This window comes from Antechinus flavipes, chromosome 3 (assembly GCF_016432865.1).
Source record: "Antechinus flavipes isolate AdamAnt ecotype Samford, QLD, Australia chromosome 3, AdamAnt_v2, whole genome shotgun sequence".
NCBI classification, from domain to species: domain Eukaryota; kingdom Metazoa; phylum Chordata; class Mammalia; order Dasyuromorphia; family Dasyuridae; genus Antechinus; species Antechinus flavipes.
The window spans coordinates 64,978,339-64,994,479 of NC_067400.1; the positions used below are offsets into that span (position 1 = coordinate 64,978,339).

A 16,141-nucleotide genomic window follows, 5' to 3' on the forward strand; every position below is an offset into this window, starting at 1 on the left:
ATTTTTCTCCCTCCCTTTTTACCTCCCTCTCTCCTAAGAGAGCAAATAATCTGATACACATTTCCCTTAATAGAGAATAATCTATCATTTCTCAAATAGAGAAAAAATTTCCCTTTTAATTGAAGTATAAATGATGAATAGTAGTTTCTTCCTTGAGAGCAAGACTTGATAGGGACAAGAGATCATGGTGATTTCCTGGTATCTAAAAGGAGTAGAAATCACAAAGGACAAAAGGATATAAGAAAGGGAAGGAGACCAGGGTCACCTTTGACCACTAAACAATTTCTTCTATGGTTGGTTTTGTCCTGGACTTGTTGGGCATTTCTTAACTTCCTAATTCCATTTGTTTGTTGGGTACAGAAGTGCAGATAAAAAAGGGCTAAAAAGCAGAGTTGAGAGTGAGTGGGGTTGGGTTGTTATAATTCTAGAACTGAGGTTGAAAGAGATCAATTAGATTAAGGCTATCTTCCCATATTTAGTTCTAACCCATTCTAAAGCTGGGACATTTAGTTAATAAAGTGTAAAAGATGCTGACACAAAATATATGAATTCTTTTTAGAAAGGCCTTTGTCAATTTTTCCAATACCAGTCCCCCTAAAAAAAAAAAAAACACATACATACTTGTACACACTTTGTTTTTTAAAATTACATTTAAAAATTTGAAATTTGCAAATGTTAATTTTCTTTTTCTTCTACCTCCTACCTTATTAAAAAAGTAAAAACAAAACTCTTGTAGCAAATATAAATAGTCAAACAAAATAAATTCATACATTTGCTATGTCCAAATAGGTGTGTTACATACTAAGTCCCTCACCTCTCTGTGAGGAGGTGGGTAATATTCTTCATCACTGGTCCTCTGTAATCATAGTTGGTCATTACATTAATCAGAGTTCCTAAGACTTTTCAAGTAGTTCATTTTTTTTTTTACAATGTATTCACAACCACTATTAATAAGAATTCATTAAACTCAAGGAAATTGATTATATTTTCTTTCTGACATTTTCAACAGGACATGGCTGAAAAGTACATTGTAAGTGAGGAAATTTGGGGTTCTGAATTTGACAATTATACTGATATTATACCAACTGATGCTGCTCCTTGCAACCAGGACTCCTGGAGACTGGACAAGTATTTTGTAATGGTTGTTTACAGTCTTGTGTTTTTTCTGAGTTTGCTGGGAAATTCACTGGTGATGCTTGTCATCCTCTACAACCGGCTCAACCGTTCAGTCACGGATATCTACCTGCTCAACCTGGCCATAGCTGACCTGCTCTTTGCCCTGTCACTGCCCATCTGGGCTGCCTCCAAGGTGCAAGGATGGATCTATGGCACATTTCTTTGCAAGTGCGTTTCCCTTCTGAAGGAGGTCAACTTCTACAGTGGCATTCTGCTGCTGGCCAGCATCAGCATAGACCGCTACCTAGCCATAGTCCATGCTACCCGTGCTTTGACTCAGAAACGCCACTGGGTAAAGTTCATCTGTATGGGCATCTGGGTTCTGTCCTTGCTCCTGTCCATGCCCATTGTTTTCTTCCGTGAAGCATTCAAGTCAGACATATATGGCTATGTCTGTTATGAGAACATTGGCAACAGTACTGATAAAGGGCGGCTGATACTGAGGATCCTGCCCCAGTCCTTTGGCTTTGTCCTGCCCCTACTGGTCATGCTCTTCTGCTACGGCTTCACCATGCGCACCCTTTTTGAGACGCACACGGGGCAGAAGCATCGGGCCATGAGGGTCATCTTTGCCGTAATGCTTGTGTTTTTATTCTGCTGGCTTCCTTACAACCTGGTGCTGGTCACTGACACCCTCCTGAGGACCCACCTAATTGAGGACACTTGCCCACGAAGGGAGGCGATTGAACAGGCCATAAATGCCACTGAGGTACTGGGCTTCCTCCATAGCTGCCTCAACCCCATTATCTATGCCTTCATCGGTCATAAATTCCGCCATAGCTTCCTTAAAATCCTGGCTGCCCATGGCATAGTCAGTAAAGACTTCTTGGCCCGTTGCAATATTTCATCCTCATCATTTGCCTCTTCTTCTGTTTCTGCTGCTGTCTGAGTATCATCATTTCAGCATTTCTCAACAACCTGGATAAAAAATTCTACCAATAAGAAGTCATTGGATTGATGAAATTGGAAGATGAAATTTAGAATGCGAGGATGAAAACTGTTAACAGAATTTTACTGTATTTGTCTTTAAATTGTAAATAGCTGGAGCTGCACAAAGCAGGCCTAGAGACAGCTTTTTAGAGATCAAGTGGTGGTTGTCATAATTTTCTTCATGTCCTATGCCTGAAATATAATGTCTGTCCTCCTTAACCTTAGTGCCTTCCCTTTGAGATTACTTCCAATTTATCCTGTCTATATCTGATTTGTCCATAATTGTTTATCAGTGAACTCCTTGAAAGCAAGGCATATATATATTTTTTGGTCTTTATGTTCCCAGTGTTTTATGCAGTCCCTGGAATGTACTAGGCACTTGATAAATGTAAAAAATAAAGTAGGCACTTAAAAATAGTAGGCATGAAATAAATCGATGTCAGCAATCCTGGCTTAGGAGGTTATTCTGCTTATGCGGCCTGTAATCTAAATTTCCCAGAAGAATATCTTGGGAAATTGGCATAAAAGACATGTCATGATCCAACCATACCACGTCCAAAAAGCAGCATAGTGAAGTAGATGAAGTGACAGACCTGGAATCAAGAAAACCTCTCTTCAAATTCAGGTTTATACATTTACTAGCTGTGTGACTCAGGGCTGGTCACTTAGCTCTCTGGGCTTTAATTTCCCCATCTGTAAAGTTGAGGGGGAGGAGTAGGTGATGGTCTCTAAGATCTCTTCTAACTCAGAATCTATGACCCTAAGCTAAACACTGGTCCTGTTCCCTTTGCTTACTTCGTTTCTTCTGTAGTGGCTATTGGGGATACTGAGTTTAGGCTCATGCCAAATATCTAAATTCAAGATGATCTAAGAATGTCACTTGGAAAAACTTTTTTTCTTTGAAAGTTATACATGACTAAGGGGCTAGCTTTGTTGAAGGATTTCTTTTGGAAGATCATCAATTAGAAAAGAATGACCATGTTTCTTGGTCTCTTCATGCTTTTGGTTGCTGCTATCAACATAGCTGTCAGCATCATTAGACAAAATTATTGATGAAGTACTCTGGGCTGGATGTTGAATGGAACTATGATCCCTGTATTCTCAATGCCTCCCAACTAAGTACCATGTCCATGAATAAACCTATACAACATAGAGACATAGTAGAGTCACTGTCCATGTCCAATTAAAAAAACTAATAAAGATCCATGTTTGTATGAATGCAAATGGTTTCTGGGTCATAAGAAAGTGGTAAATTCTGAATGAGGAATTTTTACTTTCAGTGGATGCTATTCCATCTCACAATCTATATACAGTACCCACACAAAGGAGCTCTTTGTACCTTATAACTCATTGCAGTCTCTTGAATGTCAAAAGATGCCAAAGTAAACTGAGCTATAAAGAGGGATTCCCTTCTGCCTACTTGGATCCTAGAAACAGTTAACCACATCCTGGTTAGAGTCTTGGAGAGATCCAGGTAGAGGCTACCCTTACTCATAAAGAATCTCACTGGAGATTACTTGGGAGTAATTATGTCCTTGTAAACAGAAATATTCTATATTTCTTAGGCTAAATGAATTATTTTAGGATGAAAGGCAGAGTTAGACCACTAGGCTTGGAATCAGAAAGAGCTGAATTCAAAGCCAGTCTCAGACACTTAATAACTGAATGATTCTGGGTAAATCACTGTAAAAGGAGCCAGAGAAAAAAATCACAAACCATTCCTTATTTCTGCCATCTGGCTTCCTGGATTCCTTCATGTCCCAACTAAAATTCCATCTTCTACAGGAAGTCTTTTCCAACCCTTCTTAATTCTAATGTCTTCCTTTTCAAAATGATTTCTTATTTATCCTGTATGTAGATTGTTTGTACCTACTTGTGTATTATCTCCTCAATTAGATTGTACATTATCTTCTCCATTAAACTTATGAGCTCTTTGAGGGTAGGGACTATCTTTTCTTCTTTGTCTATCTTAAACTTTTAGTACACAGTTTGACACATTGTAGGCATTTAACAAATGTTTATTGTTTGATTAATTAAAACCAGAGCAAGGCTGAAAAATATTCATATTTGACAATATTTGATACATTTGACAAATATTCAGTAACCATTGCTATGGCAATGGATTCTTGGGAAAAGTTGCAAAACAAATTAATTGTCATTTCTCCCAACTTCCCCATATTTTGAAGCTAAGGAGATTTGCTTTAAAATAGGGATTAACAATCTATGATAGTCCTATCAAGGCTGCCAGGTTGGCTCAATACTCAGTAAAATTGTGAAATAGATCCCCTTATTGCTTTCTCTTCTCCTCCTTCTTTTGACTTTCTTTCTTTCCTTTCTTTTTTTTTTAAATTAAGTTTTATTGATCTTATATTTTTATGTCTACAGCTATTTCAAAATATTTTTCCTACCTAATGAAATGTTCCTTTTTAACAACAACAACAACAACAACAACAACAAAGCAAGCAAAACACAAACAAACACATACACACACACTCTAAAAAAACCTAAGCAGGTTTGTACTTCCCTCTATTAGGCCCATCAATTCTTGCTAAAAGGTCAATTGGTAATCAAAGTATCAGTAAGCTGGAAAGGGCTAAAAGTAGGACTTTTCCAGACATTTTATTTTTGGAGACAATGTCTTTATTAGCTACTCTAGTGAAACAATATTACATTTATGGACTTTTACAATTGGGGATTGGGAATGGTAGCATCTTATGGGTCTTTTCCCTCTTTCTTTTAATCTTTTAGGCATAGGTCTTGGGTAGGGTTTGCTGGGTAAAGGGGTATACAGTATTATTTAGTGAGTTGGGGACATAGTTCTGAACTGATTTCAAAATGGTTAGACCAGGACCAGCCCCACCTTGTTTCAGTTTTTTTTTTTAAATTAATCTGCATTCAGACATACTCAGCTACATCTCTGAATATGGATAGGCTTTTTCATTGTAAGTCCTTCAGAATGGACAGAGTGAAAATTGTACTGCTGACAATAGCAAAGTTATTTACAGCTGGTCATCCCAGAACATTGCTATTACATTGCATACAATACATTTCACTTTACATGAATTCTGGAGGACATTACAGGTTTTTTCTCCCCAAAGCTTTCTGTTCCTCATTTTTCATAAAATAATAATATCCCATGACAATCATATACCATAATTTATTCAGCTATTCCTCAATTGATGGACATTCCCATAATTTCCAATTCTTTGCCCTGAGAAGAGAGCTATTGCAGACATTTTTGTATGTATAGGTCCTTTTCCTTCCCTGCCCCCCCTTTTTTCTGAGGCAATTGGGGTTAAATGACTTGTCCAGGGTCACATAGCTAGGAAGTGTCTGAGGTCAAATTTGAACTCAGGTCCTTCTGACTGCAGGACTGGTGCATTATCCACTGCACCAACTAGCTGCTGCACAACCCCTGCCCTTTTAAAAATCTCTTTTGGTATTTATGCCTAATAGTGGTATTGGTAGGTCAAAGGATATGCATGAATTTATAGCCCTTTGGGCATAGATCATATCTTTTGGTCATTTATCAATTGGGACATGCTTTTATTTTTAATGAATTTGACTTAGTTCCCTCTATATTTGAGAAATAAGGCCCTATCAGAGAAACTTGCTTCAAATTTTTTTGTTAAAATAACTATTGCTAACTGTATGTCTGCCCATTTATTCTATTTTCTCTCTCCTTTCATCTTGACCATCCTTAAAAGTATTTTGTTATAGACTACTCTCTCCCCCAATATGCCCTCTTTTTTATCATCCTTCCTCCTTCCTAATCTCATTCCCATCTTATTATCCTGCAGAGTAGGATAGAATTTTATCCCCAGTACTTAACATTTTAATAGGAAAGTCAAATGAATAAACTTAGCAGATTTCTTTTACTCAGAGACTCCCCCAAGAGAAAGCATCTTCCCAGTTTCTTATTCCTGATGGTCTAATAAAAATGGCATTAAAATACTCCATGAGATGAATTTGTTTGGCAATATTACTAACTGTCAGTGAGAACACTCTACCATTATTTAGCCATCACTTTTAATATGTGCATCCTATTTTGCCTCTGAAGTCTCTGTTCTTCCTGTCTCCAGTCCTTGAGCAACAAAAGAAAGGCAGACAGCAAATTTTCTAATCAGCCTATTACCAGTAGTAAGCAACTTCCTTCTCACAAAGTATCTAGGGCAGTAAGTATTTTGAGGCAGTAAACCCAACTCAGTAATAACTTCATTATAAATTCTAGCTTCGGAATTATTAGAGATTAGAAATCATCCAAATTTGAGTCGTGAGTAGTACCATGTAAGAATTAGGGGTTTAGTAGTGATAGTGAGTGAAGCTGTTGCAACTGGTGATGTTGAAACCACAAGAAAGCTAATTTCAGGCAAAAGGGACATTTGAATCATAACTGGGAGCAGGTTTCTACCTTAACTTGTTTTATGACAGTGTTCTGGTATGAGGGAGAACCTCCTGGGAGAATGTAGGGTTCTTCTATTGATCCTTGGTTTCTATGGCTAGTCTCAAAGTGCCATATTCCCCCAACTTAAGTGTGGCTGTCAGTACTTGTTCAGGGACCTGTTTTATGTCTAAAGAAAGGTTCAAAGGCCAAGTAGAGACATAGGAGTGGGGGGGTGGGGAGGGAAGAAAGAACCGCTTGATGTGTTTGAATGCTGAGAATAACATGTAAAACAATTGGATTCAGTTCAATAAGAAAAAGGGGAAGGGGAGAGAGAAAAGAGGAGCTGATACAACTCAGGCACACACACACTAACACAGAGTATAGCTCACATAAGAGTAGCACTGCACTGGGAAGCACAGAAACATGGGGGTCTATCCAGCAGGAAGGGGCTACTCCAAAATGCCTTTCTGAGACTGAAGTTCTTATATCTGATTTTGGGTGACTTACCAAAGTTGACCAATTCACATATGGGTGGGTCAGGGTAAAATATTATTTTTGAAGTTTGGGATCAGAAAGAAAAACAAGCTGGTGGTAGACAAAATATTTGGGAGACACAGCTGTACTAACTTTCAAAAAATATTTGTCTGTATTTTTCCATGAACATGTCTATAAGTTTACAGTTTCTCATAAGGGGACAGCAGGATAAACTTAAGTCCACTGTGAGAACACAGGCCTAATTTTATAATAGTGGTTTCCATGCATGGATTCTTTAAACTACAATCTCCCTTAAGGGGAAACTATCATTGTGGTCTTAAGATCAATATGTCCAGTCTTATGAGAACTATACTATCTATCAACAATCAATGATCTTTTCCCTCCTTCCTTAGATATTCCAGCTACTACCCTGCATGCCTGCAAGTCATATGAATGGCATCATAATTGGTAGTAATGAGTTTCAACTCACATTCAGTCCTCTTTTCCCCCTCATTTTATTTTTGATTTTTTTGTGTTCCTAAAACACAGAAAATGTTAATACTATTCTATTCCAGCTTTGTGTTATTCAGTCATGCTGACTTTGTGACTATGGGCAAGTCAATTAATGTTTCAGCTTCTTTATCTGTAAAATGAAAGAGCTGGACTCAGTGGCTTCTGGGGTTCTTTCCAATTTAACTCATTGGTCCTACATCCTGAGAAATAATTATGCAGTCTGGAGCTGCCATCGACCAAGACTGACCTTCATTAGACCTACCTCTAATTCATGGAAGGCTACCTCTTGTATATGACAGCTAGATATAAGCAGGGGGCTTTGGAATATCATGGCTCTTTAGTTCATCATAGTTTAACCAATTCAACAACTTCTATGAATTTAAAGATAAAGGTCTGGCTTCAGCCTGAAATTGTGAATATTTTGTATGCTTTGATGGCTGACTGATCTAGCCAGCATCAAAACTGAAGGTAGGGACACCAAGAGAAGAAGGTATGAGGGTAGAACCGGAAGAGCAAAGGAACTTTTGAAGAAATTCAGTCACCATGAAATATGATGCCTTTCCTGTTACCTAATAGAGATTTCGGAAGCCACATCCTTACCTCTGTGCCATTACTGTAAACAACCAGGGATGTCTTCCTCAAAAAGGAGCCTCTCCTTCAACTTTTAGAAAAGAGATTGTGGAGCAGAGCACATTAATAAGGAAAGGAGGCCTAAGAAATGCAATCCTTATGCTGAGTGCCTTTCATTTATCAACCAACTAATTAATCAATTGAAAAGCACTTATGATATACTCACTTTGTGCCAGATATTATGGCTTGGGGATACAAAAGAAGGGGAAAAATCCCTGTCTTAAAGAGATGCATTTTAAAGGAGGTGACAATGTACAAACAAATTATACTAAACAATCTCAGAAAGAAGGCACCCCAAGTTAAGAAGTATGAAGGGAAAATATAGTGAGTAGTTGGTGTTGGAGAAGGAAAATCTTCTTACTTTTTTTACTTAATAATATTTTATTTTTTCCCAGTTACATATATAGTTCTAAACAATCATTTTTGTAAAATTTTGAGTTCCAAATTTGTCTCACTCCTTCTTTATCCCCTCTCCCCAAGTCAGCAAGCAATCTGATATGGGCTATACAAGTACAATCATGTTAAACCTATTTCCATATGAATCATGTTGTGAGAGAATAATCAAAACAACAACCCCCCCCCCCCAAAAAAAAACAAGAAAGAAAAAACGAAAAACAAATTTTAAAAAGGGAAAATAGTATTCTTCTATCTGTATTTAGACTCCATAGTTCTTTTTCTGGATGTGGATGGCATTTTCCATCATAAATTTTTTGGAATTGTCTTGGATTACTGTAATGCTGAGAAGAGCTAAGTTTATTACAGCTGATCACCAATACTATGTACAATGTTCTTCTGCTTACTTTCCTCAGCATCAGTTCATGTTAAGTCTTTCCAGATTAGAAAAATCTTCATGCCGAAGACAGAATTTAGGCTGTGTTTTGAAGTCAAAGAAATAAGAAAGCTGAGGTGAAGAAGAAGAGCATCCCAGACCTAGGAAAAACTAGAGAAAAAGCACAGATGAGTGTGTTATGTGAGCCAGGATAAAAGACTGATTTTGTTGGATAAGAGAACAAAAGAAAAGTGGAAGGACGTGGGAGGAAGCCCCCAGGTTGTGAAGGACCCACTGCTTCCCACCTTTCCAGTTATCTTACATTTGTTATGCTCTATTGCATTAGAGTCTCTGGAGTTGCAAGAAACATCTATCCCACGATGTTCCTTGGAGCTGCTACTGTATCACAGAAGTTGTAATATTTTGGAAACCAACTTTTGAATAGCAATCACCACTTAAAAAAAAAAAAAACATGTTTGATGTAGCCATCTCTCTCAAGTTACTTTCCATCTATTCTATATATATATTATGCATAAACGTTTACATTTTATCTCTTCCATTAGAAAGTAAGCTCCTTGAATATTATACACAGTAACAACATTGAGTAGATGATCCAGTATGATAGACTTTGCTCTTTTCATCGATATAATGATCTAAAAGAGTTCTAAAAGACTCATGGTGGAAAATGGTATGGAGTCTAAATGAAGGTGAAAGCATACTCTTTTCTCTTAAAAATTTTTTTTTGTTTCTTGTGTTTTTCCCTTTTGTTATCATTCTTCTTTCACAAAATAACTCATGTGGAAATAGGCTTAATATGATTAAACATGCAAAGCTTATATCAGATTGCTTACTGTCTTAGGGAGAGAGGAAATAAAGAAGGGAGAAGAATTTGGGACCCAAAATCTTACAAAAATGAATATTTAAAACTACCTTTACATATAACTGGAAAAAAATAAAATGCTTTTAAGTGAAAAATACTATTAAGATTTTCCTGCTCCATTCACTACATCTTCCCTTCATACTCCCTGACTAATGTGAAAATATGCTTAATATGATTGTGCACGTATAACATATAACATTCTTTGCCATTTTGGGAAGGGGTGAGGAGAGATAGGGAGACAAAATGGAAATCAAAATCTTATAAAATTTAATATCAAAAACTAAAAAATTTAAAAAATCTTAAAAAGTAAACTCCTTGAGGGCATGAATTATAAAAAAATCAAAAAGTCCTCAGCCACGAGCCAAGAGTTATCTATTCAGCAAAATTAAATGTGCAAAAAATACTGAGTGTTTAGAGGAAAGTGACTGAGGATGTTTATATTATAAAGGATTGTGCTCATATCTAGGAATCCCATTTGTTAAATAATATTGAGAAACTAAAAAATATCCAGAAGAGGATAAAAACCAGGATGGTGAAGGAGCAAAAAGGTGGCACAGGGGATAGAGTAGAGGCCTGGAGCCAGGAAATAGGTTTAGTTATTTTTCAGTCATGTTTGACCCTTGGGAACTAAATTTGGAGTTTTCTTGCCAAAGATACTGTAGTGTGGTTTGACATTTCCTTCTCCAGCTCATTTTATAGATAAGGAAACTGAGAAAGACAGGATTAAGTGACTTGCTAGGTTCGCACAGTTAGGAAGTGTCTGAGATCAGATTCCAATTCAGGAAGATGAATCTTCCTAACTCCAGACCCAGTGTTCTATCTACTCTGCCACTTGGATACCCTGAAGTCAGGAAATCTGGTCTGAGATTTGTTTCCGTGTGTTTATAATTTCTATTGCTGCTGATGGAAAGAAGGGAGAGAATTTCTCTTTGCTCTTTGCTGGAAATCCAAGGGAGAGCTGCCAGAATCCCAAAGTAGTATGTTCAAAAAAGAGGGAGGAGGTCTTTCTATGCTTTTTATAATTTTCTGTGGAGGAGGTTCTTCCACAGGAGCCCATGTTCCAAGACGAACAGTGTTTAATTCTATTTGACACAATGGAGAATTGCTGTAACAAATCCAGCAAGAGATTAATAAATTTGCCATAAAGAAAGGGCTAGACTACATGACCATTTCCATAAGAGATTCTCCTGTCCAGCAGATCAGAGGATTCCACTAATTGCTCTTGTTCCAAGTCAAAAAATTGGAATTTCTATATCTATAGGTGATTTGTTCCAATCTCTCCCTTCACTCATCTGTATTTGGTATCATTATTTAAAGTGGGGCTAATTTGACTTTATCCTTACATCCATATAACTCCCTTTAATACTGTGGCACAGAATTAGACACAGAAGTATGGTTTATAGGTGTGCTTATTTGATACTCTACTGAAAAAAAATGTAAGTAATTTTTGGAAATTGATTAATATCTTGGCATTTTTGGTGTCTGAGTTTTAGTTGACAGCAGTTCTTACTACTTGAAGTTTCTCTGACTTTCAGCCTGTGTCAAATAATGAACAATTTATAAAACAGCTGAATTCTTTTGTAAATGGAAGGACCCATTTGTTATATGATTAATCACTCTGTAATTTACTTCTTGTGCCTTTAAGGATTTTCATAGTTAGGATTTTCTTAATGTAAAATATTTCTGAAAACCTGGAACATGCCATTAAGTTTCAACTTTACCTAGGTTATAAATAACTAAATTAATTTAGAATTTCATTCCCATATTCCTATCCTATTTTCAGCTTGATGGACACCACTCTGACACCAAATTGTTTTTACTCTGAGTCATCGCTGACTCTATGGACAATTATATTAACTCTGAGGTTTCCTTATTCTCTACTTTCTCTGATGTTCCAAGTCTCAGTTATTATAATTTAAATCATTTTCATGGTTTCAGTAATTAAAAGCTTTTTTTTTTTTTTTTGGTCCTCAGAAATTTCTAAGAATCACCTTATCAAAGTTAAACATATACCTTGCTTTTGTCATGCATTCTTATATGGATAATATTTAAGACCTATGGAGAGAAAGTAAAATTATGAAACTTTTTATTATTCTTTTTTTGGGAAACAGCAACATAGACTTTCTCATACCCTGAGCACTTCTCAGGGCAGAACTGGGTTCACTGATGGGAAATCAGGTTTAGTTGTTTACAGTGAAGGAAGCTGACACAGATGTTATTTCTGTTGGGCAACCTCCCACTTTTATTGGTAAATGATGGACTTCTTCAAAGCCCCTTATGTTCTTTCTTTGTTTTGGCTATCTAGGTCTGGGAGGGCAGAGCCTAAAATAGGATAGAATTCTCAGTGTGCCTCAGTTTTCTGTTGTCTCCCTAATCTTCCTGGACCTGAGCCCACTGAATTTGAATTCTATTCCATTTGTGTTGATGGAATATTATGGAGAGATCTTGAAAGCATTACTAATCTGCCTTAGGTTAAAATTGTGGGCTCTTTAGGAGACAGGGGGTTTCTAAAACTTGCTTCATGAGGAACAAAAATGAGGATAAATATGGGAGGAAAGGAAAAGAGAAAAAGTTACATGACCTCTTGAGACAATCTGTTGGCAAATTGCGTCTTAGTCCTCTATCCTCCTCTTCCTAAGACCAGTATACAGTGGTTATGGGCACTCAGTTTTGATCACTCCTCATCACAGAAACTCAGAGAAAGAAGGTTCTCCAGATGCTATCTAGTCTAACTACTTATCAGTTACTAGTAAATGAGCATCTGCAGTATACCCTGCTCATGCTCATTCACTGATTCTGAAGAATATAAGATATGGTCCTTGCCTTTTAAAACCACATATATGATTTGGGGAAACCATATCACAACCCACTTTTTTCCTGACTGTGCTTGTCTTGTAAGTTTTGCCATTGTTTAGGAAGCCTGGCAGGGCTTGTATTCCAATCTGAGATACGAGAGCACATGATACATGGTTGATACTTAGCAAATAAAAAGTTTGATAGAACATGCTGAGCTTTGTTTTACTATATATAAATGAGCATTTTAACAGCTTTTTATCTAAAATGTGAATTGCCTGGTTGTGACTTGGGATAACCTACACATGTCTTTTTATATCCCTCAGAACAAAGGGGAAAATGTTATTAGAGGATGAGGAGGGATTTGGGGGGTCAGAGAAAAGGAGCAGCTGTCTGGGGGCTTAAGAAAAGGAGAAGGAGTGAAGGGACAATTAAAGAAGAGGAATAAAGAATTTTATTTGAGGAGAAAAAACAATCTTGAAACATGAATAAGAACATACTTTTACTGCAATGTGGAGAGACTCTAGACTTCTCAGACAGCCAGGCAAAATCATCTCTTAAAGATCTGGTAAAGAATTAGACCAAGTATGAAGTCATGGCCCTCATAATTATTATCTGTGTTGTTGATCTTTGGTGTTTTTTTTTTTTTTTTCAGTCATGTCTGACCCCATTTGGGGTTTCATGACAAAGATACTAGAATGATTTGCCATTTCCTTCTCCAGCTCATTTTACAGATAAGGAAACTGAGGCAGACAGGGTTAAATGACTTGCCTAAGGTCATGAGGCTGGATTTGAACTCAGGAAAATCAGTTTTCCTAATTCCAAGCCTAGTGTGCTATTCACTGCACCAAGATGTCCATCAATTTTGTTTACTCTGAGCAAATATTATCCTTACTAATATTATTATTGTGATTCTACTATTATTCTAGCACTTGGTACGTAGTGTCAGGCATAAAATAGGAACTTAATAAGTGATAGTTGAAAAAGGTTTGGCAATTGTCAATGCTGTAAAATTACCCATGCATATAACTTGTGAATAAAAACCTATAATAAAAAAAATAGGTGATTGTTGACTGTTCTCAAGAACATTGATTTGAGGGGTTACCAACTAAGACTGTGTTAAAGGCTCCAGGTACAATTGAAAACAAAATGTTATTGATACATCAAATTGTGCTCTACATTAAAACATGAATCATGTTCATAATAATAGCCAATATTTATTTATGATTTTAGGTTTTGCAAAGTTTTTACATATATAATATTTTGTCCGGGTTTCTTTCCTCTTGACAGTCTGATTGCCCAGAAGGCAGTTGAATATTATTTCTCTCAGTATTCTAGGGATAATCTTAAGGATCTGTTTTTTTGTTTTTGTTTTTGTTTTTGTTTTAGTGCTGTCAAGAGTCTCTCCTTTGCATACACTCTGTTCCTGGGCAAAATAAATAGAAATTTAAGGCACAAAGGCAATGAAATACACATGGGGGAACATGTGAGGCTGAGTTTGACCTCAAGATTCTTGATCTCAGGAGTCCTTTTATCCCTTTACAGAATCTCTAGTAACTTCTTTTCTGGATGCAGCATCAGCAATCAACAAGTCACTCCTAACCTCAATTTGTCTGATTCTTCTTAAGAATTAATTTTCAGTTATTGAGGGAACCATTTATAACACTTTTAACTTATCGAAGTTCATAAGATCAGAATCTAGTCAATTCTATCTCTAGATGCCCTTTCACCTAAGATCAGGTGACATGTATTTATAAATACATTGTGGCTAATTGACAAGATAAGTCTTGAGTTGGAATCAGGCAGGTATACTCTGCATGTTATGTCTCACCCACCAAGACAGGCAAATACAATGAATGTTCTAAGCATTGGGTCATCAGTAGCCAGCCAGTTCACTCATTATACATGCATTTGCTCGTTTTGTCTTCTCAACATCTCTCTGAGAAAGGCACTATTAATTCCAGTTTAATTTATGGAGATATTGAAATAAATAAGACTAAATGACTTGCCCTTGGTAATTCTTTGAGTTGCCATTGAAGAGAAATTACATTTGAAAGGTAGGTTTGACTTTGCATAAGCTTCGATTCAGCAATACTACTATTAGGTTTATATCCAAAAGAGATTTTTTTTTTTAAGGAGAAAGGATCTTTCTGTACAAAATTATTTATAACATCTCTTTTTATAGTGGCAAAGAATTGGAAATTGAGGGGATGTTCATCATTTGGAGAGTGGCTGAACAAGTTGTGACATATGATTGAAATGGAATATTACTGTGCCAGAAGAAATGATGAGTAGGCTGATTTCAGAAAAACCTGGAAGATTTATATGAACTGATGCAAAGTAGAGTGATCAGAACCAGGAGAAACTTGTATAGAGTAACAACAGTACTGTATGATGAACAGTTATAAATGGCTTAGTACTGTGATCAATGATCCAAGACAGTTTCAAAGGACTCATATTGAAAAATGCTATCCATCTTTAGAGAAAGAACTGATAGAGTCTGAATGTAGACCGAAGCACACTATTTTGTATTTTCTGTATTTTTGACATATGGCATTAGCTTTGTCTTTGAATTAACCTCACTTGAGGTTATCTAGTAAGAGAATCAAGTTGGGGAATATGTATGTCACATTCAGAGCTTGAAAGAAGGTTTGCAGCAGCAGCTACTATGATAGTTCAGTACAAAATGAATAAAAGTATTGCTATGAATCAGTGATGACTAAGTTAAGATTAGATCACATGAATTTTTAAGTAGGTCTAGTGAGCAGGCTTACATGGCTTCCTCCAACAGTGTCCAGAATTTTTTTCCATTAGGAATGGAAAATGAAGATTGCTAGGGAGATTGCTCTAAATTGAAGATTATAAAAAAGACAGGTAGATGAGAGATTTTAGGGTAGAGGATAATGCATTGTTGAAATAGTTAACTCGCAAGGTCGCAATGGTCAAGGAGAAAAAGGCTTAAGTAGGAATGAAAGACTAGGAAGATAGAGAAGGACAAAAGAACTAAGAGATGAGGAGTGAAAAAGTGTAAGAGTGAAAATGGGTTTAAAAGAAATGAAAGAACAAGAATTTCTGAATTGAGAACTACAGAAGAGTAAATTTAAAATATTGATAAACTGGGAAGCTAGATTGTCCAAAAGCATATGCCTTGATTTTTTTGAAGACTTATAATTTTTCTCACAACACCCTTGTAAGTTAGGCAGCATAGGTACTAATATGCTGCCATTTTTCAGATGAAACTGAGGATCAGAGACATTAAGTGACTTCCAAAGTAACACATTTAGTAAGAGGTAGAGCCCAAATTGAACTCTAATCTATTGACTCTAAATCAAAAAAAAAATCTAATTCTTTCCACTACAATACATGGTTTTCTATATATAGGGCACTGTTTGTATTTTTCTTAGATCTCTGAAGGAACAAACCTGTGTATCTCTGATTCTGTAAGTATGGCATTAGCATAAGACTGTGATCAAATAAGAGCTTAACAGAGACTTTTAAGAATTATTATGGTCATTCTATCAACACTAAATCTCCTGGAGGGTCATGGGTAAGAACCTGGGAGGAACATGGGTAAGAGAAAGGGAAAGATGAA

The 16,141-nt window shown here is 36.5% G+C and overlaps 1 protein-coding gene across 1 annotated transcript; it reads left to right on the top strand.

The window, feature by feature from the left end:
* Positions 1-1,012: 1,012 nt before the first annotated feature.
* CXCR1 (C-X-C motif chemokine receptor 1) lies at positions 1,013-3,321 on the top strand. Its single transcript, XM_051991050.1, has one exon. The coding sequence runs from the start codon at positions 1,013-1,015 to the stop codon at positions 2,063-2,065; it is 1,053 nt and encodes a 350-aa protein (XP_051847010.1). The 3' UTR covers positions 2,066-3,321.
* Positions 3,322-16,141: the final 12,820 nt, after the last annotated feature.